Source organism: Quercus suber, unplaced genomic scaffold, assembly GCF_002906115.3.
Source record: "Quercus suber isolate HL8 unplaced genomic scaffold, Cork oak 2.0 scaffold_161, whole genome shotgun sequence".
Classification (NCBI taxonomy): domain Eukaryota; kingdom Viridiplantae; phylum Streptophyta; class Magnoliopsida; order Fagales; family Fagaceae; genus Quercus; species Quercus suber.
The window spans coordinates 265,258-292,847 of NW_027069622.1; the positions used below are offsets into that span (position 1 = coordinate 265,258).

A 27,590-nucleotide genomic window follows, 5' to 3' on the forward strand; every position below is an offset into this window, starting at 1 on the left:
TTGAAGATTCTCCACTGAATGATGAAGTTGCCATTTCTAAGAAAAAACCAGCACGTGGTGTCAACTTCAGTGCTGAGAAAGACAAGCTGCTTGTAGCAGCATGCTCTCTCAATACCAGTGTTGATCTTGTGTATGGTTAATGAGCAACATAAATCAACATTTTATGGCAAGTTGCAAAATACTTTACGGAACACAAGACTGATTCTACGCGTAGTGTTGCATTCCTAACAACTCGATGGGGAACTATTAATAGGGAAACAGTTAAATTTGTTGGGTCTTTAGCTAAAATTGAAGCAAAGAATGAAAGTGGAACCCCGGCTCATGACAAGGTATAAATTTGCAATAGTCTTTAATTTTCAAGTCCGCAGCGATGGAGGCTTGCTGTGGGTAAGTTTGAGACACAGAGATGTGGGTCAAAGGTTGGGTTGGGTTGTGTTATGGTGGTTGTCTGCTTTGACAGTTGGGTTCTGTGCGTTTGCTTCGGTGTGGGTTTAGTTTTCTTCTTCTTCTTTTTTGGGTTGCGGCTATAATGGATATCTGCTGATGGTGTTTGGGATGAGGTTGGTGTTTACGGTGATTGAAGCAGTTTTGGTCAGATTTTAGAATCTGGGTTTTCGGCTTTTTTCTTTGGATCTGAAATTTTGAGTGGTCATTGGTGGTCGGTGGTGGTTTATTTGTGCAGTTGTGCTTACATTTGGTGGGTTTTGAGAACTAGGATATTTTTTTAAAAAAAATTACTGGGAAACATTCACTGTAAAATGATTTTTACAACATTCTCAACTGAGAAATTAAATTATGAAATGATATGTTTATAACATTTTTATAACAAATTTTAAATGATAAATTGTTACTGATTGTGGCAAAAAATAATCTTAATATTAGTTTTAAATTTGAACCAATAACAACTGATTATTTATAATTTGTTATAAAAATATTATAAAATTATTATAGAGGAAATTCTCTCTTTTTAATTATACAATAAAAACATTTTACACTAAAAAAATATTTTACTTCCAAATAATCATAACGTTAATTCCAAAACTTTTTTTTTGGTTGGGTAGGGGGAGATGTTGGGAGGGACAGATTGGATATAACCAATATTTTTTTTTGAGCGATGATATAACTAATATAACATATAACACATTCAGAGAAGATATTCTTCCTATGCTTCATCTTCCTCTTCACCTGATTCGTATTCTTCTTCACCTGATTCATATTCTTCAATGTCTACAACATCTTCCTCTTCGCCTGATTCATATTCTTCATTTTCTATTACATTTGGGTTTCGCAAATAGTTTCACAAATATCTGAGACGTCTTTGCAATTGATCATCAGAGATTTCTTGGGCCTCGTTATCAGGTGAACTTTGTTGCCTGTGAAACTTGCACCGCATGTCTTTCTTCAAGACAAACGTCCCGGATGGCTGAATATTTTCTACAACAAATGCTGGAGATAAGCAACGCCCCACAACATGAACATGAGAAATGCTGAAATTTGCCAACAACTTTCTGTCATTAGTCTTACTTGCAGCACAAGGAGAGGAGAGCATTTATTTGGGGGGAAAAAAAAATCCCCTATAGGCCATTCTTTTGTAGGAAGCTTCTGTGAGGGGCGAGAGAGGCTAGATTTACATGCATTGATTATGTTGTACCATGAAAACAGTGTACTGTGTATATAATAGCATAACAATACGGCAATAATTTGAATAACCTTGCATCAAATTTCATTGGTACACTTCCTTCCAGCTTTCCACGAATTTAATATTCCACAAAAACTAACAGAACCTAATATTCCACAGAAACTAACAGAACCTAGACATGTGCCAGTTAAGCCAGTCCCTGGTCATTGATGTATACCCAAACTCATCCCATGGATTAATGTTCCCTTTATATGCTTTTTTCAATAGATTTACTTGTCAAAAAAGCTAGTCCCTAGTCATTCTGACCTTTAGGCTATTATTAAGACGAAAGTGGCAAAAGGAAAGTAAAAAAATTAAAAAAAAAAAAATCAAATCAAATTTCCAAGAGCATGAACTATTACTATGATAATCCTTCATGCAGAAGAAAACAGATTTAGAAAATTTCCTAATATAAGTCACAGTGGAGGAGGTGAATCAAGCAGCAAATTGGTGACACAAAAAAATACTAATCTCATTGTCTATCCTTTTCCTCTTCTGCTTCAGTAAGATACGATTTGCTCTTATCCCTCCCTTTCCAGGGGTAACCTTTTACCTCTTGTTGACCAATTTGTAGAGGGGAGTTGGTATTTGGGGAAAGTTAATCTTTTGGTATTTAATCTTGTGATTCCTCTACGTGTGCTCATTCTAGTTACAGCTCCGTTGTACATTTCCTCTTTTTTTTTTTTGGATAAGTAATGAATCATTATTTTAAAAAATCTTCCAAGTATACAGGGGCTATACAAAGAAAACAACAGCATCAGCCTCTCAAATTACAAAGCTCCGTCATACATATCCTTAATCAGCTTAATGTACTCAAGAGGAACTCCTTTTTTTTTTTTCCCAAAACCCACCATATAGTTTCTTTAGGGACCTTGTCATATACTTTCCCTAGATCAATTAAAACCATATGAAGGTCTTTACAAGCTCTCTGTATTTTTCCATTAGATGTCTAAGTAAAAAAATAGCTTCCATTGGTGGATCATCTTGAAAGCCTATAAATAGTGGTAATGGTATAAATTATAATTTATATGTAGCATGTAGGAAAAAAAATTTATGGGCCTTGCAATACTAATCCAGTTGATCAAGGAAATTAGAGTTTCTTGGACTTAATAAGGCCTCCAGAGCATAACTATAGACGAGTATGCAACAAGACTATGAAAAGGAGTGTACAGCACAAACCATATATAGAATAAGCCATCACTTTCTTGTGTCTGAACCCTACCCAGCAGTTCAATCTGCAAATTCCACCAATGCAAAGAACAGGTTCTGGAAGCCTAAACTTCTGCAAGCAACTTTCCTGTTCATGAGAAAGTCACTAAAGAAGTCAGCTATTTCCAAACAATAAGATAAAGAGAGAGAAAATAGCATTCAGATAGAGCTCAGCCAAAACTAAAAGAAAACAGAAGACAATGAATCACAAGAAAAATGAATGAATGATTTCTTATCCTCTGAAGTTATCATTAAAACTGCCACACAAAAACAGAAAAAAAAGAGTGTAATCTCACAAATCTTAAGAAGTTTGCTTTTATCTTATATATTAGACAAGTCCTCTTTTGTAGAACTGAAAATTTCGAGAAGTACGGATGCGTGGCTAGAGGAAAATCCAGTGTTTTTGGACAAATAAATTATTTCAGATGTACAAGCTCTTCTGAATTAATACAAGATCTTTCATAAAATAAAATACAAAATACAAAATCTGCCTTTTGTGTGTGTATATATATGTGTGTGTGGATAGGAATGGGATGGCACTTGTCATACAAGGAGGCAATTACCAAAGAATGATTCATAATGTGGTTATGGCTGGAGAACAATGTTATTTTTTGATCAAATAGTAAGATCAACATTTCTTTACCATAAAAAGGTGTGCATAAAATCCATTATCTGTATTATGCTATATATATATATATATCAGTTAATCTACATATTAGTTCACCAGCTAGAGTTCTTCCATGCACAACCAAAAACAGCATTATTAAAAAAAAAAAAAAAAAAAAAAAAAAAAAAAACTATTAATGGAATGGGAATAGGAAGTGTATGCCACTTATCTGGGCGTGTGGAATGCTGGACTTCTATGTAACTTCAATAGATAGTTTCAATAGAAGTTAGAATTTAATAAGGTAGTTGGCTAATACTCCTTATTTAGCCCGGTATTTGCCAGGAATATAAATATATATAAGATTTTGATTTTATTTTCTATGTTGCTTTTCAGAAAGATTATAAAAGAGAAGAAAGGTTGAAAATTTTGTGATTTTCAGAACTAGTGTACTGGAATTTCTAATTCACCAGGGTAGTAGTGAATTCTTTTCACTAGGCTGTAACGTACATTGGCCTAGGCTTCCTTGAATTTGTTCTTTTTCGAAAGACTACTTCTGGATTTGGGATACATACAGTGGTTATCTATATAGCACATTCCATTCCTGATTCATCAGTCATCCATGTTTTACATTTTGAGGGTATGACCATCCTTGCTTTAGATATTATGTGCATGGTTTCTTGCATGATGTTAAAAATTCCTTGTAGCAAATTGTGCAGAATTTCTGTTCAGTGGATATTTCAACTGTGATAATATAAGTTGCCGGTATTAGCCATACTTATTTTTGTCTGTTGTCATGTTATATATTGACAGGATGGAGGTGGATTAGCTGAGTTCGCTGTGACCAAGGAGAGGCTGACAGTCTCTAGGCCAGCTGAAGTTTCAGCAGCTGAAGCTGCAGGCTTACCAATCGCTGGTCTTACAGCTCACCAGGCCCTCACCCAACAGGCTGGGATCAAGCTTGATGGAACTGGCCAGCAGAGGAACATTCTGATTACTGCCGCCTCAGGTGGTGTGGGTCACTATGCGGTTCAACTGGCAAAGCTTGGAAACACTCATGTAACTGCTACTTGTGGGGCCCGCAACATTGACTTTGTCAAGAGCTTGGGGGCTGATGAGGTTCTCGACTACAAGACTCCAGATGGGGCAGCTCTGAAGAGCCCATCTGGTAAGAAGTATGATGCTGTGATCCACTGTGCAAGAGATATTCCTTGGTCAACTTTTGAGCCTAATTTGAGTGCAGATGGGAAGGTCTTAGATTTAACTCCTGGACCTGGTGCCATTTTGACATTTGCTATAAAGAAACTTACCTTCTCAAAGAAGCAGCTATTGCCTGTATTATTAAGTGCCAAGGGTGAGAACCTGGATTATCTTGTTAAGTTGGTGAAGGAAGGTAAACTTAAGACTGTGATTGACTCGAAGCATTCCTTGAGCAAGGCTGAAGATGCCTGGGCTAAGAGTATTGACGGCCATGCTACTGGGAAGATCATTGTGGAACCATGAGCCCATATGTAAGAATAATATGCTTGGAATTGTTGAGTTTGTTTGTACTTAAATAGTGGTTTTTATAGGTCATGTACATAAAGAAAACAAGATATGTGCAGTTGAAAGGGGCATTTGACCTGAATCGATATTGTGGAATCATAAGTAATAGGTGGTGATTATTTGTAGATATTCTGTTCACAACTTTGCATCACAGAAGCTTGTATGTTTGAACATTGAAGTACAAACGTTAAGGAATATTTCATGTCTCTGATTTTTTGTCTTGGATTTTTTATTTCTCGCCATATACTTAGTCATTTACAATTGGAATGAACCTTTGATCTGCATAGTTTTTTAATCCAAAGAGTCTGATATTCTATGTTAGCGGAGTATGATGAAATGCCCCATACATTTTAAGGCATTAGAAGTTGGCTTTTGCTGTAATATGATTGCCAATTAATGTGCAAGATCCTAAACTGAGGTGCTCCTTGTCAGTTGTTGGAGAAATTATAGAATCCTCTAGTGGACTGGACCACATCATTTATCTACCATTCTACTAAAAAACTTCTATTTATTTAAAATTGCTAAGTCAGTAATTAATTTTTTTTTAAATTTTTTTATAACTAACAATTTTAAACAAATGACAGTTTTTTAATAGAATGGTGGACCACATTACTTGTCAACTATGTGGATCTTATAATTTCTCCAGTTGTTGGAACAACGCGAGTTGGACCAATACTCGATTTAGAAAGATGTAAGATATTAGCTTGTACCTTGCGACTAGGATTTATTTATTTGTTTTGATAAATCAACAACTAGTGGCCTCGAATGTCTATGTTGAAAGCACTAGGAGGTGTAAGTTTGAGCTATAAGGCTCTTGACTCATACATGTGGCTAGATGTGAATTAAGTATTTAGTTCATTTCTCTCTTTCAATTGAGTGTAAGGTGAGTTGAAAATTGTCTCTTCCTATTGCCTTGCACCTTTCGCTAAATTTACACCCTTATAGAAAGGTATATGCCACTGGTAAGAAAACTTCTATTGTTAATTATTGGTAATAAATTCCATATTAAGACTACCCACTTTTTCAATTAATGGTGATTCCTTGCTAAAGAGCGACAAATTTCAATTGAATTTTATCCAAAAAGAAGTTTCAAATGAAAGCAATGTACCAGAGTAGATAGTAATGCAATTATTACATCCCTAATTACGGTTCTAGTGCTACTGGTTTCATTTTGCTACAAAAAGGGGCTTTATGCACTAAGCCGGATCTTTTTGCTCAAAAGTGATTTTAATCTCAAGTTTGAAGTGACGTTTTCAGGCCTTAAGAAATTTGAAGGGACTGCTTTTAATCCTGAAAAATATATAATAAATAAAACTTAAAATGATTGATTTTAGTTTTTAACAAATTTAAAGTAATTGATTTTAGTCCCTATAGAATGATGACATATTAATTTTAATTTTACCGAGTGTTAAACTTTTTCATTTTTTGATAAGTAAACCAGGAGTTAAACTTTTGAGATCAACAATGTATTTAAACGTTTTCTTCTCTTTGCCAAAAATACGTGACAAGAGAAGTAGTACAAAATTCCCTAATGCTTTTCTTCTATAAAATGATAGGAAATCAACAAGAAACGATGGTTCTCTTTTTGCTTCTTTGTGTCCAACTCCAAGACTTGATCATGTTTTGCATTTGTTTTCGCTAAAACCTTGACAAATCTTTGCTTTCCAGATGGATCATACAACTTTTAGTCACCCCAACAGGTAGAAAATAATGTAATTTATTTTTATTGAAACTGAACTATATTAACTCTCATGAGTCATAACTAACTCCGTTTATTTGGGTCTAAGTGGACACTCATGCATCAAATAAATGTATCCGATTTCTTTTTCAATTTTTTTTTATAAAGAAAATTGACTCATTTTCTGAGTTTGCAGAAAATGAGCCATAAAGTTATTGTTTTATTGTTTGGTTTTTCATAAAAATTATTAATATTTTTTTATAATTCATTATTATATGGACAAGAATTTTACTTCACGAAAATAAATATTAAATGAGAAAATATTATTAGTGTTTATTAGGAAAAAGTAATTAACTAATGAATTAAAAAAAATTAATTCTTACATAAAAAATATAAAAATAAATTTTTAATAGTTTTGGATAGAAGACTTGAATTGAATAAATTTGAAATTTCGAGTACTCAATTGAACGAAAACAAAATTAGAGGACTAAAATAAATTTCAAACATACTTATAAAGTGCAATTTGCGTTTTAGCCTAAATATTATATGGCGAAATGACTAATGTTGAAATGCAAAGTTTAGAAGAATAAGGTAGCAAATTGATAATTTTCCATAATGGTGTATCATTTTTAGTGCTACATACACGATATTTCTATAATAACAATTTCACCAAAAAAAAAAAAAAAAAAGAATCAAGTGGCAAAATTAAGCAACAAAATTAGTTGTAGCTTAAGGTTACAACTTTATTCAATATCTATTTATTGGATGTGAGTTTTTACAAATTCACTATTGGATTAAATTTTTTGTTTATATATTCCATACTTGCAAAATTTCTAAAAAATTAAAAGTCAATAGCTATGTCATCTTCTTTAAATTGCAAGTTTTTATATTTTAAAATTATACATAAAATTTAAGCTTATAGATTATATAGAAAATAGATGGGTTCCAGTTAACTCAACTTATAAAATCTCTGACTCTGACTCTTGAATAAAAGATCTAGAGTGTAATTCTAATGGTTGAATAAGAAAGTTAGAGTTCAATTCTCGAGATCTTGAGTTCAATCTCCACCTATACTAAAAACTGACTGGTGTCTTGATTTGATGATAAAGAGTTATTATTAGAAGTTGACGTCATAAGTTGAAACTTTCTAAAAAAAAATCATATAATAAATAATATCCGATTGGCACAAAATTTGACGATTACAATTTAGTCCTTCTATAATTTATACATGACCCAGCCGTAAGCTGCATTTTGTTAGTCTAATTCGTTCCCTCTCTCTGTCTGTACAGAGAAAATTCAAAACACTAGACCGGCGCATGAGTCTACTCCGTTCCCTCTCTCTGTCTGCACAGAGAAAATTCAAAGCTCTTAGTATGCGCCGGCGCATGAGACCTTTGTCTCACCGACAGTGGACCTCACCTGTCGGTGAGACTTACACATGTTGAATATCGCAAACATATAGTTCCCTCCCTCTCTCATACACATACACAAAACTTATCGTCTGTGACTGTGAGTATGGCAGGAAAGCTTATGCACGCGGTTCAGTACTTTGGCTATGGTAGAGGACCTTCTGGTTTGAAGGTTATTTTCATATTTATCGCTCATTTTTACAATCAGCATTGAATTTTGATATCTGGGTTTTGTTGATTACTTGTGTTTAAGACCCATTTCACCAATCTATGTAATTCTGTGTCTTTGTTTTCAAATCATTTTGGCTCATCATGTGCTATAGTACGAGGTTAAGATCAAAGAATAGGAAGAATGAGGATGTGTATAGGTGGCTTAGCTTTGTTTTTTCTTATATGTGAGCAATTAATTGAAGCACTTTTATATATATATATATATATATATATATTTTTTTTTTTTTGTAAAGAGTAAATTTCATGATTACTTGTGTTTAAGACCCATTTCACCAATCTATGTAATTCTGTGTCTTTGTTTTCAAATCATTTTGGCTCATCATGTGCTATAGTACGAGGTTAAGATCAAAGAATAGGAAGAATGAGGATGTGTATAGGTGGCTTAGCTTTGTTTTTTCTTATATGTGAGCAATTAATTGAAGCACTTATATATATATATATATATATTTGTAAAGAGTAAATTTCATTGAAGACTTATTATGAAATTGGGTTGTCAGGGGTTAAAATGATTTCATTTGTATAAAATATTTTGTAGCTTGGTGCTGGTGATGACAATGATGGGCAATATTATATAGCCTTGTCAATTGTCATCATCGCTTATCAAGAAAAAGAAGAAAAAAGATGAGCACTATTCTATCCTCTGTGTAAAAAATAAGGAAATGGTCACTTGTGATATGGAAATCCAAAGTCCACCTGTCCAATTCACAAAATTTGGAATTTCAATAAAATAACAATTTCAAGAAGGGATGAGTACTGTCTCTTTATATGACAAGTTGGTTTTTTTTGGGGGGGGAAATTATGTGGTTTAATCAATAGTGTTCTCACTTCTCATATAATAATGTAGTCATTAATAAAATTATGAAAAGTTACCACTGATAATTTTCAGCGGTTTGCTTTATAAATTATGTGGTTTAATCAATAGTTTCTGTAGTGACTGCTAATATGCTGACCTCACCCTCCACTGGAATTGTCATCCTCAGATGCTCAACCCAAATGGGTTCTGAAGAACCCAACCCATGTGAAGCCAAATCGGCATCTGGGATTGAATTGGGTGTATATTAGAAAAGTATTAGAAAAAAGCAGCATATATGGCCATCTTGAAATTTTTTTTGAATAACTTTAGTTTTTTTAACAAAGGTGAAATTTTATGTTAGGAAAAAGATTGGCCATATGCATGTAACGAGGGGGGGGGTGAGTTATACAGATCACTTCACGGTCCAAAGAGTAAGTTACTGGTGCTTTGCTTGCTGCAGAAAGCTCTCTGTATGTGGGGAACCTTGAGGAATAATTCTAGAATGCTGGATATGATGCTGGTTTTGCGAACTTTGTCACCCCTTTCCTTCCAATTCTTTTTTCTTGTTTCTTCATCTTCTCTTTCCTACCCTTCTCATTTGGAGGCAATTGTTTTCACATTATACATTGCTGTTTGTGAGTATGAGTATAGCCTTTCCAACCTTAGAATGAATGGAAATAAGTTTCCTGTTTGTTCTCACAAATATATCATGCATTTGATGATGCATCAAGTAAGTTACTGGTGCTTTGCTTGCTGCAGAAAGCTCTCTGTATGTGGGGAACCTTGAGGAATAATTCTAGAATGCTGGATATGATGCTGGTTTTGCGAACTTTGTCACCCCTTTCCTTCCAATTCTTTTTTCTTGTTTCTTCATCTTCTCTTTCCTACCCTTCTCATTTGGAGGCAATTGTTTTCACATTATACATTGCTGTTTGTGAGTATGAGTATAGCCTTTCCAACCTTAGAATGAATGGAAATAAGTTTCCTGTTTGTTCTCACAAATATATCATGCATTTGATGATGCATCGTCAAGAAATAAACGTGCTGTTTGAAGGATTTATTGACTGATATAACATTTTCTCAGGAACTTTATATCCAAATATGGTCTAGATATTTGTTTGGTTCTTTTTTCTTCTTTTATTTATTTATTTTATTATTAGGAACCTCAGATATGTGTTGAAATTCATATTTCTGTGAGTTAATTTCATCCACGCAGCTATTGAAAGGAGTAAGCTGATTTCAGGTACATAACTTAAAATAAATAATAGAATCATTCTTCAGCCTGGTCTGTGTTAGTGATGACAAGTTGAAGATTATGTCGAAGTTCTTTTTTTTCCCCCTCCAAACCCCAAGAGAGAAGAACTAAGGGCTCTGATGTGGTTTGACAAAAAATGAAGAACCAGGGACTTCAAGTTGAGAAAAAAATTGAATTTGCTATGATGTAGTTTTGGAATAGCATGGATCCTCATATCTACATGAGTTGGATTGTTGTTATTTTTTATTTTTTTTATTTTATTTTTGATAGAGTTAGGATTATGGTACTTGGGTGGAGTATTATGATTAGACTATAATACAGGTATCTCACCTCTAAGATAAGTTCTTGTTCCTCGTGCTGATGAAGCTTAAGTGGCTAAAATCAGGCTCATTGGAACGCATAAAGGGTTAATTTAATTAATGATCCGTGATGTTTATATAAATTTCCTTCCTTGATTTGGTCTCAGTTCTGATTGTAATTTTGGGTATGGAAGATTTTTCTAGTGAAAGTCTTATCTTGTGATTATAATATTTGTTAACAACTTTATTGTTTGGCTGCACCTTGTCAGTACTTCATTCTTCTTTGACTTCCTTAGATGCCTTGGTCTCAGAATGATTAATCATAGCCTTTGTGGAAAATTAGTGACTGCTCATGGTCCTAAAATCTTTCTAGTTGGAAACTTAAAGTTGTGAATGTAGTTTTGTGGTTTTATTTTCTGTAAATATTTTCCTTGCATTTGCTGCATGCTTTACAGAGCTATAGTGTTATAAGTCTTTGAAATCATGTTAGTATACCTGTAGGTGCTTTTAAAGATAAATATATTTCACATTTATTGCAGTATGTTGAAGCTCCAGTTCCCATTCCAAAGAAGGATGAGCTCTTGATAAAACTGGAAGCTACTAGTATAAATCCATTTGATTGGAGAATTCAGAAAGGAGTGCTGCGGCCTTTTTTGCCTCGCAAGTTCCCTCACATACCTGGTAATTCTTTGTTGTGTGTGGTTCTATTAACAGAACCTTTTTGGGAAGCCCTTTGTACCTGGGGAAGTCATTTAGTACATACATTTCGTTGACATTTGCGAAGCTGAGTTAAGCCATAAGTTGACTTTTGATTTCCTGTTACTATTTCAAAGCCTCGAACAGTTAATTTTTGACATATATGCTGACTAATAGTAAGTGCTAAGCATGACAGAACGCATAATAAAATTTGTAGATACCCTGTTCAAGTTAAATAAAAAAGAAAAAAAATTATGACAGTATTTTATGGATGCTCCTTTTGTGGCCATTTCTGTATTAATCACAAGGATGCATATACATGTTTCTTTAATACCCACAGCTGCAAGCAGATACCAACAGGAATTTTGTACTTTTTTCATTCTTTATCCAGGGGGCAAGGATTGAATGTTGTGCTCTTACCCTTCCTTTCAAATCCCATGCTTGCAGCACCATGATATGATGCATTTCTCAATACATATTAAAAACGTTTTCCTAATGTGCCTTAACTCAAATGACTTCCTTATCCCATAATAATGGGATGGAGGACACGGTTGCAGTTTTAAACGGGTGTAACTTACCAAAATTATTAAATAATAAAATGTGCTTCCTTACACCACTTTTTCTCCAAGTTTTTTTGAATTGGGTGTCTGATGCAGGGAGCATTAAAATTGTCTAATATTTTATTTTTTGAATTTGGTTTTAATGGTGAGGGTTTTAAGGGATTTGATTAGATGTCATATTAATATAATCCCTAAAACCTATTTAATTAGTACTCCTTTAATGGTGAAAGACAGTACAATTTGAATTAGAATAATATTAAGATGGGTTGAGAATATGTCTCCTCCTCTGTTCTCTTTGTTTGGTGGTGATGCCAAATGCCCTTAGCTGGTGATGCCTAGGGTTTTCAGGCAAATTCCAGGCGGTGAAACCTAGGGCTTCGTACTGTTGTTCTGTTTGTGAATCTTTATTCCCTATTTTTGTTCTGCATCAGTGTTCATGCTACTCAATTTGGCATGAAGAAGAACACCTTGTTCTGTTTGTGAATCTTTACTTCCTATTTGTGTTCTGCATCAGTGTTCACGCTGCTCAATTTGGCATGAAGAAGACCACCTTATTATTATTGTATGGGTTTTATAGTTCAGCTACTTATGTCAATTTAAAAGGGTAGTTGCATGTGACATCTCCTTCAATAGAAGCATGAAAATAGCCGTAAGATTATGAACTTTGAAAGCCAAAACACACATTTATGTCATTCATGTGGTACTGACAATTCTATAACCATACAGACATCATATATAAATGGTATTACTTTTTTAACCAATGAGTAGTTTTGGTGATATATCTATTGAACTGAATTTCTTGCTGACGGTTGCTTGTTGCAAATTTTTGGGAAGTCTTCCATCTCCGCCTTTTGCTGATCATATTTTCTGTTGGAAAAGGTACTGATGTGGCAGGAGAGGTTGTAGAGGTTGGATCAGGAGTCAAAAGTTTCAAAGCTGGTGACAAAGTTGTAGCTGTGAATAGCCATGCTGTGAGAACTCATACTTATTCCTTTGGCTTTATATTTCCTTCTATTAATAACTTATATGCCATCCTGTTATCATTCTTAATAATTTAAATTAGAGCCTTGTCCTGAGTTTTGAGTTTCACTGAAGTTGAACCCACTTTTATTCTTTCTATTTTCGAATTAATTCTAATTTTAAAAAGTCAAATTAAAAGAAGGGAAGATGAGGGATTTGTCACAGTGATTATATTAAATCTCTAATTTTCTTCCCCCCTTCCCATGTCATTAACTAGAATGAAAAAAAAAGGGGAATAATAACACATCTGGGAAAAAATGAGTTATCTCTATCAATGCAACTCTTAAAAGCCTGAGCCATATAGTACTTACTAGTTACTCCTCTTTTTTATGCGGTAGGACCTTGGGCCAAAACCAACTAATCCTTCTATTGTGCTGTTGATATGTAAGGTTTCAAATTCCATTCCTTGGTACCACCCTTAAACAGAAGATAAGAATCTAGTAAGCCTCCATTACTCTCATTCCCAACTTGAAAACCTGACACTATATCTCCCTTGTTTTTGCTTATTAGTCATACAACTAAAAGCCTCCATCACCATAACAAGCAAAGGCAGCCATCAAGGATCCTCCTGACATAACCTACAAGAACTACTGAAAAAGAAAACCAGTCAGGTCCCCCATCTACCAGAATAGAGAATCTAACTATGGAAATGCAGCAACCCATGTCCTCCATTTAACCTTCAAAATCCATCTGCCACTCAAATATAACATGAAATTTCAATCTAAGTCATACAACATTTCTGAATGTGTCATTTCAACCTGCTATCAAAATATTCATTAGAGATGAGAATTGAATCCAAGACTTGGTGCTACCTGACATAGATACAGTGCATGATGAAGTAAATGGGAAGTCTTAAGTCTTTTTTTTTTTTTTTTGATGGGTGAAAGAGTAATATTATTAATAAAAAAAAAAAGGAAAAAGAATACTTGGTGTGCACGATAATGAACATAAAACAAAAAAAGAAAAAAGAAAAAGAAAAAAGAAACATAGGAATCAAGAAGCTATGGTAAGAGATGATAAATTCAGTAAGAGAGGAACAGTCCTAGAATCCCCAACACCGAGACCAATCTAAGAGAGTCCACTAGCACAAATCAATCAATTGAGACAACGATTTCTCAGTATCCTCGAAAGAATGCCGATTACATTCTATTCAAATAATCCACATCAAACAGCTTGGAATCAAATTCCAAATATTGGAATTATTTTTTCCAAGCCATTACTGCCAACAAAATAATAAGTTAGCAATAGAACTTGGCATGACCCCGCAATAGAATCCCAAACAACTGAAGCACATGCACCCGCAAAAAATGTGCTAACGGAAAAAAAAATAAAATGAAGGTGATCCATAGATTCCTCATTACAATAACACGTACAACATTGATTTGCCAAATCACAACCTCAAAGCATAAGATTATCTGATGTAAGAATCTGGCTATGAGTAGTTGTTCACATTAAAAAAGCCACCCTTTTAGGAACCTTTGCTTTCCAAATGCCCTTTCAAGGAAAAATGGAAGTAGGGACATCCAATTCTTATGGTAGAAAGATCGAGTATCAAACTTCCCGCTTTCATTAAGGCCCCAACATAAATTGTTGCTTCCAACACCCCGAGGAATCCGACATTGAATCAAGTGAAGAAAAGAGAACGATGCCCCTAACTCCCAGTCATTGAAATCCTTATAAAATCTTAAGTTCCGCACTTTGTCATTTCCACCCACTAGAAGACACAAAACATCAGAAATGCAAACTTCCTTGTTGTCTGAACACTCAAATAACCCAAGGTAAAGAGTTTTGAGAGGATTCTCCCCAATCCACTTATCATGCCAAAAAGAATATGAGAACCATCACCCACCACAAAAGACAAGTGCTTAGAAAAGCTCTCCCACCCTTCACTAATGCTGCTTTGCCCTAAATCACACCCATGGGCCCTTCTACAAACTTTAGTACTCGACCCCCCTTTCCCCTCTCCATATTTTATGGCAATAACCCTCTGCCAAAGATGAGTAACTTCATGGTTATATCTCCATAACCATTTCTCTAATAAAGCCTGATTAAAAGACACCAACTTCCAAATCCCCAATCCACCCAACTCAAGAGGTAAGCAAACCTTTTCCCAAGCCACCAAAGGGTATTTGAAACACTCCTCTGAGGAACCCAACAAAAACATTCTTTGAATTCTTTCTAATCTAGCCGCCACAGCTTTAGGAACAATCAATAGTGAAACATAATATGTCGAAAGACTTGAAAGGGAATTTTTCAACAAAGTGAGTCTATCACCCTTTGATAAATAAAGTCTCTTCTAACCCGAACGCTTCTTCTCCATCATCTCCAAAATAGGAGTCCAAATAGAGGCTATCTTATACAAAGTATCAAAGGGCATGCCTGAATATTTCATAGGCAAATTGCCAACCTTGCATCGAAGAATATTAGCCAAAGTGTGAAGGTTACTCACCTCCCCAATAGGGACAATCTTGCTTTTCCCCACATGCACCTTCAAATCGGTAAAAGCTTGAAAAGAAGACAGGGCCAACCTAATTGAAAGCAACTGCTCCCTAGAAGCATCACATAAAAGTATGATATCATCAGCAAACAGAAGGTGGGAAATACGAATACCAGTAGAGTTAATAGGTACCACATGAAAGCCCTAAATAAGACTGCTATCCTTAGTTTTCTTTAGAATCCTACTTAAAACCTCCATAATTAAAAGGAAGAGAAGAGGAGATTACGGATCACCTTGTCTTAGACCTCGTGAGCTTCTAAAGAAACCAATAGGAGATCCATTAACTAAAATTGAGAAATAGACAATAGTGACACATGTTACATGATGAATTGATGATTGTAGCTTCCAGCTATTGTAATTGGTTATTTAATAGAAGCAGGCATTTATCTCATGCAAAATAGAAAGGCAGGTAGTTACAAGCTCAGCTCACATGTTATATGATGATTGGTTGTATTTGTTAGAGAGCTGTTATTCTGTTTTCCCTAATGGCTAATTAGTTCAGGCTCTATAAATACAGAGCATCAGTTGTAATCTGTAATTTAGATTGAGAGAAATAATAATTTCTTCCATTTTTTCTTTGCATCTTGCATTTAGGTTTCCTTTAACTTTGCTTAATTGTACAGTGCAAGGGAACAACACAATAATAAAATGGTGGCATGGCTATTTTTTATGAAATATAATTGCTTCATACAGTATAATTATTAATGGTAATCGTGTGGAATATAAAATACTCCAGAGGAAACTTATTGTAATTAGTAAGGCATGGATGCAAGCCATCACTTTCTTCTTCCATGAAGCTTGACCATGCGAGAAGCCCTTGTTCCCCATCACTTTTCTACTTCAACTGATCAACTAAATTAATTTATTGCTATAGTTAAACTAGCCTGTGTTGCTTTTCGTTTGATATCACCAATAAATGTTTGGGAGTAACCTGACGAATGCATTTTCTGGAACCTATCCAAGAAATATGGGACTGTAAAACTGAGATATCTAGATTGTGGATTGTTGCGGCATATGGAATGGGAACAGGAAGTGTCTGCCACTTATCTGGGCATGTGGAATGCTGGACTTATATGTAACTTCAATAGATAGTTTCACTAGAAGTTAGAGTTTGATATGGTAGTTTTCTAATACCCCTTATTGAGCTTGGTATTAGCCAAGAACTTAAATATATATATAAGATTTTGATTGTACTTTCTGTATTGCTTTTCAGAAAGATTATAAAAGAGAAGAAAGGGTTGAAAATTTTGGGATTTCCAGAACTGGCGTACTGGAATTTTTAATTCACCAGGGTAGTAGTGAATTCTGTTCACTAGACTGTAACATACATTGGCCTAGGATTCCTTGAATTTGTTCTCTTTTATTTATTTATTTATTTATTTTTAATTTTTTTTACTACTTCAGGATTTGGGATACATACAGTGGTTATCTATATAGCACATTCCATTCCTGATTCATCAGTCATCCATGTTTTACATTTTGAGGGTATGACCGTCTTTGCTTTAGATATTATGTGCATGGTTTCTTGCATGATGTTGGAAAATTCCTGTAGCAAATCTAGATGTGCGGAATTTCTGGTCAGTGGATATTTCAACTGTGATAATACTTATAAGTTGCTGATATTAGCCATATTTGTTTTTGTCTGTTGTCATGTTATATATTGGCAGGATGGAGGTGGATTAGCTGAGTTTGCTGTGACCAAGGAGAGGCTGACAGTTTCTAGGCCAGCTGAAGTTTCAGCAGCTGAAGCTGCAGGCTTACCGATCGCTGGTCTTGCAGCTCACCAGGCTCTCACCCAAGATGCTGGGATCAACCTTGATGGAAGTGGCCCACAGAAAAACATTCTGATTACCGCTGCCTCAGGTGGTGTGGGTCACTATGCTGTTCAACTGGCAAAGCTTGGAAACACTCATGTGACAGCTACTTGTGGGGCCCGCAACATTGACTTTGTCAAGAGCTTGGGGGCTGATGAGGTTCTAGACTACAAGACTCCAGATGGGGCAGCTCTGAAGAGTCCATCTGGTAAGAAGTATGATGCCGTGATCCACTGTGCAAGAGACATTCCTTGGTCAACCTTTGAGCCCAATTTGAGTGCAAATGGGAAGGTCTTTGATTTAACTCCAGGACCCGGTGCCATGATGACGTTTGCTGTAAAGAAACTTACCTTCTCAAAGAAGCAGCTATTGCCAGTATTATTAATTCCCAAGGGTGAGAACCTGGATTATCTTGTTAAGTTGGTGAAGGAAGGTAAACTTAAGACTGTGATTGACTCGAAGCATTCCCTGAGCAAGGCTGAAGATGCTTCGGCTAAGAGTATTGATGGCCATGCTACTGGGAAGATCATCTTGGAACCATAAGCCCATACGTAAGTATAATATGCTTGGAATTCTTCAATTTGTTTGTACTTAAATCAGGGTTTTTACAGGTCATGTACATTAAAGAAAACAAGATATGTGCAGTTGAGAGGGGTTACTTGCCCCCAATTGATATTGTGAATTCTGTGGTAGCGAAGTATGATGAAATGCCCCATACATTAAAAGGCACTAGTGTGTAGCTCCTGCATATGTACGGATACAATTAAAAATAATCACAATTATACGATTTAAATTATATATATTTTCATAAAATATGTTCAAATTGTGCATGATATTAGCTTATACTTTTTTTAAACTATATATTTCTAAAATATGTAATGATTACTTAATATATATATATACATATATACATATATATACACACACACCATATATATATACACATACACATGATTTGTAATTTAATTGGTTTTAGATTCTTTGATTTTTGCACCAAATAATTCACTTACCACAAAAAATAGAAACATAGATGGACACGTGGCGAAAAATTATACTTTAATTGAAATTCAATTTAGAATCTAATTGTATTTGGACTCTTCAATTTTTATACTCAGTAATTCACTTTGCACAAATCTAAAAATTAAATAGGCAATGAGTTGCCCACGTGATTTGGCTCAAATTTACATTACTTACTCATGGTTTGAAAAGTGTCACTTTACTTACTTGAGATTTGCTTTGTTTATCTTTCATAACCCACCCCACTTTTGTCCTAAAGCACAAAAAACATAACAAAATCAGATCAAAAGTGGTTTTTGTGAAAATTGTTGAAGCTAAAAGTGAAGAACTTCATTGAGAGCGTGAAAATACCAAATATAGCCTCTAAAATAAAATGTCCATTTTACTCTTCAATTTCTTGACCATAATCAAACTACCAAATTCCTAGAACCCAATCATCAACCAAACTAAAACAAAATGGTAAGAACTTCCAACGTCAGCGGAGAAACAAAAAGAAGAATGAAAAGCAAAAGGAAAAGAATATTAAAACAAAGTGAGAGGAGGACCGTCAATACAACTGTAAACACTACTCCCAACGATGGTGGCTGCTGCAGTGTAGAGCATAAACAGGTCTGAATCTGATGGAGATGGGTTTTTGAAGGTAAAGGTGTTTTGAGTTTTGTTTTATCACTTTATATTCTGGGTTTTGTATTTTGGGGCTTTTGGTTGATAAGGTTTGAGGTCTCTGTTTGGACAAAATGATCCTATTTTAAAACTCGATTGAAAATTTTCAAGTGGAACTCGAGTTCTACAAATATATATATATATATATATTTTAAAGTTTAATTTGGCTATAAAAAATCGAGTTTCAAAATAGAAACAAATAGTTTCAAAAATGGGGTATTTTGCTAGAACTTTTTGCCGAAAGGGGTATGTATATCCCCATTTTGGCCATCTCTGTTTATGGAGATGATGAATTCGGTGGGATTTCTTGCTTGTATTGAAGGAGATGACAATGAAATGGGGGATTTTGTATTGTGGGGACAAAGATGAATTTGGGGTTTTTGGATGGAGCTGATGGACAGAGAGAGACCGAGAGTGAATCAGGCTCAGCGAGAGGAAGCCATGCCGTTTGCAGCTGGTGGTAGCCATGATGTTCAGCAATAGGTCGTGATGGTAGTAAGGGCGGTTGTGTTTAGTTGCTGAGGAACTCAGGGAAATTAATGGAGTTTTTTTATATATAAAAATGCTATATTTGTCCCCATGTTCATCTTCAAATTGTGGCTAAATATTCTCAATGGTGAATGTCTTGGTGTTTGTGCTCTAGGTGTTCCTGTGTAAGCAACTCAACAAGATTAGTGACATTGCTGGGTTTAACTAAAGAGAGTGTTTGAGTTGAGAATTTGATTTTTTCTTGTGTAATGGATGTTCTGGATTGTTTAATTATGGTTTGCTTGTGGGGATGGACCATAGTATAAAGTTCCTTTTTTAGTTATATTTGTTTGTTCTGAATCATCTTATCTCCCTTTCCTCTTCAATCTTTATGCTTCAATAGTGCCCAGTACGGTTTCTTCATCTTCCTTCACTTCCATTTTTTTCTCTTGGCCTTTCATGTTCTTTCTCCACTACCAAATATTTATGGGTGCTTTGCCTTTTTTTCTTTTTAGTAGTTTCATTGGTTGGGAACATAGAATTGAAATCTCAAATATTGCTTCAAAGAAGATGCAGAGTAGGATTTGTGTTTTGGGATTGAAATTTTTTTGATTTGAAAAATTTTCGTGCAACTGAAAAGAGTCCTTAAAATATAAATTCCTGGGTTTGAAAAGTCCTTGAAATATATCAGATTTGAAATTTGTGGTTTGAAATATATGCCTGGGTTTGAAATCTTGTGTATTTGTTTTCCATTGAAGTTCTTTGAGCTAACTTCTAAAACATTGCATAAAATTTTATACCTAGCACTTTTTGATCTTGTTCTCTTGTTTCTTAGTGTGAGTTTGGATAGCGTTGAATGCGTGTTACCTGCGTTTTGTGTTTTGTCTGTGGGTCCCATGGGTACTGGATCCTACAAAAGTCATTCAAACATAGATTTCTAACAAAATTTGGATCTCACAGTACTATTTACATATTTAAAAATTATTTTGTTACAGTGTTTTCAGTAATAATTTTTCAGTTTTCAGCAAATAAGCGATATCCAAACACACTCTTAATATATTTTTTTGTTTGGGAGAAGAGAGACATAAAATGGGAACAAAAATACATATTTGCCCCTATTTTTAACAAAGGTGGGTTATGAAAGACAAACGGATAGAATCCTAGGTAAGCAAAGTGACATTTTTCAAACCATGGGGATTTTTTTATAAAATAACTATAAAACCCAAACAATATTATTAGTTAGGCAATGTTTCAAACATATTGCATTTCTAACAATTCGACTTCAGAGGAGTCGATTTTACTGTTCATATTCCATATTTTTGTGCCACGTAGGTCAAGAAATCGAGTCCATTATATTCAGTTTTTCTACATAGAAATCGACCACAGAGGAGTCGTTTTCAACACAAAGAAAACGACTCCAAGATTTGAAATTTGTGGTTTGAAATATATGCCTGGGTTTGAAATCTTGTGTATTTGTTTTCCATTGAAGTTCTTTGAGCTAACTTCTAAAACATTGCATAAAATTTTATACCTAGCACTTTTTGATCTTGTTCTCTTGTTTCTTAGTGTGAGTTTGGATAGCGTTGAATGCGTGTTACCTGCGTTTTGTGTTTTGTCTGTGGGTCCCATGGGTACTGGATCCTACAAAAGTCATTCAAACATAGATTTCTAACAAAATTTGGATCTCACAGTACTATTTACATATTTAAAAATTATTTTGTTACAGTGTTTTCAGTAATAATTTTTCAGTTTTCAGCAAATAAGCGATATCCAAACACACTCTTAATATATTTTTTTGTTTGGGAGAAGAGAGACATAAAATGGGAACAAAAATACATATTTGCCCCTATTTTTAACAAAGGTGGGTTATGAAAGACAAACGGATAGAATCCTAGGTAAGCAAAGTGACATTTTTCAAACCATGGGGATTTTTTTATAAAATAACTATAAAACCCAAACAATATTATTAGTTAGGCAATGTTTCAAACATATTGCATTTCTAACAATTCGACTTCAGAGGAGTCGATTTTACTGTTCATATTCCATATTTTTGTGCCACGTAGGTCAAGAAATCGAGTCCATTATATTCAGTTTTTCTACATAGAAATCGACCACAGAGGAGTCGTTTTCAACACAAAGAAAACGACTCCACTGGAGTCGTTTTCTTTGTATTGAAAACGACTCCTCTGTGGTCGATTTCTTTGTCCAAAAAACCCCACGGACGAACTGTGTGGAGTCGTTTTCTTTGTGTTGAAAACGACTCCTCTGTGGTCGATTTCTTTGTCCAAAAAACCCCACGGACGAACCCACAGTCGTAACCATGCGCCAAAAAACCCACAGGAACCCAGCGAACCCAGCAACACCGAACCCAGGCGCCGACGAACGCAGGTGCCGACGAACCCAGGCGCCGACGAGCGTGTTCTTCTCCTCCACTGATCCGATCCGAGCGTGTTAGGCTCGTCGGTGCCCAGGTTCGTCGGGGTTTGGGGTGCTGGGTTCGTCGGTCAGAATCGGTGCCTGAGTTCGTCGGCAAGAAACCCAGGCGCCTGAGTTCGTTCGTCGGTCATGGTGACTGGGTTTTTTACAGAACGAAGAACGAAGCGTTGTGCTTACCGCTGAAGTCGTCTTCAATCTCTGGGTTCTTCTGTCCCATTCTTCTATTGCTGGGTTCTCAGTGGAGGAGATGGGTTTTGGGGAAATTGACTTCAGTGAAGTCGTTTGCAATGCAAAGAAAACGACTCCACTGGAGTCGTTTTCTTTGCATTGAAGTCGACTTCCTTGAAGTCGATTTCTATGTATAAAAAATGAGTATAATGAAATCGATTTCTTTATCTACGTGGCACAATAATAAGCAATATGAACAGTAAAATCAACTCCTCTGAAGTCGAATTGTTAAAAATACAATATGTTTGAAACGTTGCCTAATTAATAATATTGTTTAGATTTTATAGTTATTTTATAAAAAAATCCCAAACCATGAGTAAGCAATGTGAATTCAGGAAAAACCACAAGTGGGTTTACTGTAATTACCCCTAAACATTTTCTTTTCTTTGCCAAAAATATGTAACAAAAGTAGTACAAAATTCCTTAATGCTTTCTTCTATAAAATGATAGGAAAGCGACAAGAAACGGTGATTCTCTTTTTGCTGCTTTGTGTCCAATTCCAATACTTGATCAAGTTTTGCATTTGTTTTGATTAGAACCTTGACAAGTCTTTGCTTCAAATGGATCATACAAGTTGTGGTCACCCTAACAAGTAGAAGATGGTGTAATTTATTTTTGGATAAATTGCAAAGTACATCCTTGAAGTTTAGGATTGCTTAGATTTTACATCTTGAAGTTTGAAAAATAGGATTTTATACTTTGAAGTTTGGTTCCGTTAGCAAAATTCCATTAGTTTGAGTTGTTAAGTGACACATTGGCATTATAGGGACATCGGGTCGGTGCCCAGTAGTGGCCCATTGTTATTAGGCTGGGCTTGGCCCAGTAACACTGAGTGGGTTGTGGCTAACCGAAGGGGTAACAGCCAATACTCGAAACGATCCCCAAACGTTATTTGTGCCTTGGGGGAATTCGCTGCCGAGCTCCATCTGGCGTCTGGTGATTTAGCACCTGGACCTGGTGCCATGATGACGTTTTCTGTGAAGAAACTTACCTTCTCAAAGAAGCAGCTATTGCCAGTATTTTTAAGTGCCAAGGGTGAGAACCTGGATTATCTTGTGAAGTTGGTGAAGGAAGGTAAACTTAAGACTGTGATTGACTCGAAGCATTCCCTGAGCAAGGCTGAAGATGCTTGGGCTAAGAGTATTGATGGCCATGCTACTGAGAAGATCATCGTGGAACCATGAGCCCGTAAGTAGTTATAACAAGCTTGGAATTATTGAATTTGTATGTACTTAAATTGGGGGTTTTATGGGTCACGTACATAAAAAAGAAAACAAGTTATGTGCAGTTGAAAGGGGTATTTGACCTGATATTGTGATTATTTGTAGATGATTCTGTCCACAACTTTGCATCACAGAAACACATGTTTGAACATTGAAGTACAAACGTCAAGGAATTATATTTCATCTCTCGTTTAATAAATTTCACATTAAGACTTCCCACTTTTTCATTAGATGGTGATTCTATGCTAAAGAGCAACAAATCTCAATTGAATTTCAGCAAAGAAGGAAGTTTCAAATGACAACCATGTACCAGAGTAGAGAGTAATGCAATGATTACATCTCAAACTACAGTGGTAGTGATACTGGTGTCATTTTGCTACAAAAAGGGTGCAGTTGGCACTAAGTGGGATCTCTTTGCTCATAAGTGATTTTCCTCTCACATTCGAAGTGATGCTTTTAGTCCTTAACAAATTTGAAGTGGTTGCTTTTAATCCATAAAAATAAATAAATAAATGAAACTTAAAATGATTGATTTTAGTCCTTAACAAATTTAAAGTGATTGATTTTAGTCCCTACGAGTGATGACATATCAATTTTTAGTTTCATAATGTGTTAAACTTTTGAGATCAACAATGTATTTAAAGTTAAACCTTTCTTCCCCTTGGCAAAAATTTGTGACAAGAGGAGTGATGCGAAATTCCTTAATGCTTTCTTTTATAAAATGATAGGAAAGAGACAAGAAACAGTGATTCTCTTTTGCTGTCGAAGCCAAGTGCAAGAAATGCTTTGTATCCAATTCCAAGCCTTGATTAAGTTTTGCATTTGTTTTGGCTAGAACCCTGAAAAGTCTTTGTTTCCAAATGGATTGTCCAAGTTGTAGTCACCCCAACAAGAAATCTTAAATTACAAACCCCTATTCCTTCATGTGGATCCAACATGGAAAGATCCATGAATCCATTTTATAATCAAATACAACATAAATCATCATATGTGTATATATACCTGCCTATGAGTTTAAATAGTTGTAATTGACATCTAATAATTTGAAGAACATCTACGAGAGATCTTGTCCATTTTAAATTCATTTTTTTATGCTAATTTAGGTATGCATTTTACAAGTACCAAGCAATCGTTTAAAATATGTATTATAATTTCCAATGTTGGGCTAAATTTTTAAAAAATATTATACGAGAAAACATAGCAAGTTAGGTCAAATCAAATTATCCATGAAACTGAAAGTTAAATGTATGATTGAGGTTAGACTTAAAATTAAGGCCCAACAACCAAGCTATGTTGAACTGGGCTTACACTTACAAAGTGTTACTGGAACATATCTGACCCATCTCATGCATATTGTTTGAGTTTAGGGGATAAATCTACTTACAAAGTGTTACTGGAACATATCTGACCCATCTCATGCATATTGTTTGAGTTTAGGGGATAAATCTATCAAAAGCACATTGTATATCATAGCAAGTAGATTTACATACATCATATTTAAAGACTCAATGGAAGGAAACATTTGTACCAAAGTTTTAGGAACTTATTTAAATTTATTCATGAACATGAATCAAAGGATGGAAAGAAAAAGGTGAAGAAGTTGAATCTGTTGAATTTTATTTTATTTTATTTTTATTTTATGCATTGTTGAATTTTATTATTTGATGTTGAATAGGCAAATAAAATGACTTGAAATGCTAGATGCACAATAAGCCTACTAAGTTGAATGGATTGGTAAAATCCACTATTCACTATAGGGGATAGTAAGATAGCCACCTATCAATCATGGCAAGACATTCATTGGGCTTGTACTCTGGAGCCGTGTGCCCCGCTCCCTACAAAGAAGCAAATGCTTGTGGTCAATTTTTCGCCATTACTTGGAACATATTTTTTTTTTTATGATAATAACAAAAAAATAATCAATAAATACTCATTCTTGCCTTTACGGTTGCAAATGTCAAGCAGTACTTTTTAGATGTATACTGCATTGTAAATCTGCACAATACAATTAAAAGTAATCCATGAAACAATTATAAGCTTTATATTGGAATACAACTTGTATTTAAACTTTAAAAGTTTAATGGGATGGTGGAGGGGGCAAGAGGGTTGCTGAAACATGAAAGTTGAGGTGGAAACTTACCCTGCGATTTGCCCATCAACAAACCATGGCCTCCAATCATGGGCAATAGTAAGGTTTAGTGAATCTATCCATGCATGTGTAGCTATGTATGGAATAACCATGTCGTGATCACCACTGTATTATTCAGAACAAAACAAGAAAACTATTGGGTTATAAATTGACTACGGTTAATTAATTCAGTTATTCAAGTTGATTAACTATCCAAATTACATGTAATATTGTGTAGACACGAACAAATCACCAATCTAAACTAGAGTGCAATGGAAATTAAATTGACACAATGCATTGACTAATGGGGAAAACCTTCTCAAGGCAAAAACCCCACAAGGTGAATTTTAGTTCGGCATTGTCAAGAATCCACTAATCAAGAGAAAACGATTACAAGTATAATGAATCTTATCACCATCTAGCCTATCCCTAAATATTAACCTATAGTTGAATCCTTATGCTAATCTCTAATATAGTAATAAAAATATAATTACAACCATAAATTAAGCAATAATAACAATAGCTAATACATTTATAAGTTAAACAGGTCAAATGGATTAAATGGGTTTGCATGTTAAACACGAACACAACTTGTTTATTAAAGGGTTAGCCATGTCGACCCGAATATAACCCGAACCCTTTTAGCCTTAACCCATGACCTGTTTATAAACGGATTAATCATGTTGGGCTAACAGGCTGTGTCGAATTTAGCCACTCCTAAGGCCAGGTTTGATGCATTGGTCTCATTGCGATGTGGTTACTTGCACTGGACACAAGTTGTCCTAGTGCTTAAATATTTGTAAGGACTGCTTATGTGATAGTTGATGTGTTTCTACCGGTATTTAAAATACTCCTATAGCCGTCAAATAACTAATTACTAAGAGTCAGAATATTGAGAACATACTTACAGTTTCATGTTCTCTGAAAGAAACTATCTTTCTCTAGGGACATCATCTACCGTTCTCTAGTAGGCTCTCTTGTGACTTAAAGGTGTTCCAAAAGGTGATGGGATCGTGAGGATGAGTTGTAAAGCAAGCAAAGAGAAAGATTTGGAAAGTAGGTGATCCATTCTACCAAGTTATGTGTCTATGAGACCCACAGAATTTATTCAATTATAATTACTGCAAATTTGTTACGTTCTACAGTGCAAAATGTTTGGTTAGTTTCTACTAGAGTAATATCTTGTAAATCTTGGATTTTATAAATTCATTCATTTATATGGTCTAAAATGGATGTAAATTGAAGTCTATTAGCAGATGCAATACTGAACCCGTGGATAGAAAGATCAAATCTGAAAATTATCTCTTCCTCGGTACCTCCCCTCATTTGCTCTGTTTTGCTTGTGTGTGTGTGTTTGTGTGTGTTTTTCGGCAGAACATGAACTTCTATTTTTCGCTCTTTTTAAGTTGATTGAAGTGATTAGTTTGACAACAACAGCCACCCGAGAGAGGGTTTAAGTGACATGAATTTTTTCTGTCTTTGCATTGGTCAATTACCTGGATTTGTGACTAATAGTTAATTCTAGGGACTGAAGGATGGTAAAAAAATTTGCCATATTACCTGTAAATTAGAACCTCGTAGCCTTTCTTGATAAGGTTCCGATGATAATTTAGACTACTTGAGACATCATAGTCATATGTGTTTGCTAAGGTCAGATTGCATCTCACCCACTCATTTATGCTTCCCTGATTGTCATTTTGAAATAACTTAATAAAACTACTTTTGAATTCGACATATTATTATTTACATTTGAAGGATCAACATACCTCCCGAATGCGAAGAGCCTTTTGAACAGTTTTATCATTTGCCCAAATGTACGAGTACAGATAGTTATATTCCTACAAAAGGAGTAATCTTGTTAGTATATAGTCAGTTAAATTTTAATAGAGTGCAGCATATAACCTAGTCAAACAGATATATTTGCACAAGGCCTCGGACCAGCTTTGATCATGACATTGTATGTGTGTGAGAAGAGGCAAATTGTTTACCCGACACCATGCTCTAGGTTCAGGAAGATGAGTAATTGATCGGAGGAGGTCTACAGAATCTTCTACTAGAGTATCTGGATCCCACTTTGATACCCTTGTTCTAGGTTTTGGGGATAAAAGCTGACATGTAGGCTCCAATATTTGTGCAGTA

The 27,590-nt window shown here is 35.0% G+C and overlaps 3 protein-coding genes and 2 long non-coding RNA genes across 5 annotated transcripts in view; 3 read left to right on the forward strand and 2 right to left on the reverse strand.

Annotated features, from left to right (window-relative positions):
- Positions 1-987: 987 nt before the first annotated feature.
- On the reverse strand, positions 988-3,061 carry LOC136069305 (uncharacterized). The gene is made up of 2 exons (XR_010630514.1): positions 2,858-3,061; positions 988-1,487 (listed from the first exon to the last, which is right to left on the reverse strand). It is a non-coding gene; the product is annotated as an uncharacterized LOC136069305 (long non-coding RNA).
- Positions 3,062-3,695: 634 nt separating this feature from the next.
- Positions 3,696-5,261, forward strand: LOC136069291 (chloroplast envelope quinone oxidoreductase homolog). The gene is made up of 2 exons (XM_065777645.1): positions 3,696-3,710; positions 4,305-5,261. Exons 1-2 carry the CDS (start codon positions 3,696-3,698, stop codon positions 4,992-4,994), a joined length of 705 nt encoding a protein of 234 aa, XP_065633717.1. The 3' UTR covers positions 4,995-5,261.
- A 2,745-nt stretch (positions 5,262-8,006) lies between these two features.
- On the forward strand, positions 8,007-17,970 carry LOC112010688 (chloroplast envelope quinone oxidoreductase homolog). Its single transcript, XM_024043042.2, has 4 exons — positions 8,007-8,295; positions 11,241-11,382; positions 12,837-12,928; positions 17,142-17,970. The coding sequence occupies exons 1-4, from the start codon at positions 8,230-8,232 to the stop codon at positions 17,829-17,831; spliced, it is 990 nt and encodes a 329-aa protein (XP_023898810.2). The 5' UTR covers positions 8,007-8,229; the 3' UTR covers positions 17,832-17,970.
- Positions 17,971-22,986: 5,016 nt separating this feature from the next.
- On the forward strand, positions 22,987-23,549 carry LOC136069306 (uncharacterized). The gene is made up of 2 exons (XR_010630515.1): positions 22,987-23,288; positions 23,429-23,549. It is a non-coding gene; the product is annotated as an uncharacterized LOC136069306 (long non-coding RNA).
- A 1,381-nt stretch (positions 23,550-24,930) lies between these two features.
- LOC112010679 (serine carboxypeptidase-like 7) overlaps positions 24,931-27,590 on the reverse strand; it is a 6,157-nt gene continuing 3,497 nt past the window's right edge. Inside the window, exons 3-8 of the mRNA XM_065777646.1 lie at positions 27,440-27,589; positions 27,218-27,289; positions 27,012-27,136; positions 25,464-25,577; positions 25,264-25,318; positions 24,931-25,158 (exon numbers count right to left, since the gene is read on the reverse strand). Coding sequence (XP_065633718.1) covers positions 25,075-25,158; positions 25,264-25,318; positions 25,464-25,577; positions 27,012-27,136; positions 27,218-27,289; positions 27,440-27,589 — 600 coding nt within the window. The 3' untranslated portion in view covers positions 24,931-25,074. The remainder of the gene's footprint in view (positions 25,159-25,263; positions 25,319-25,463; positions 25,578-27,011; positions 27,137-27,217; positions 27,290-27,439; position 27,590) is intronic.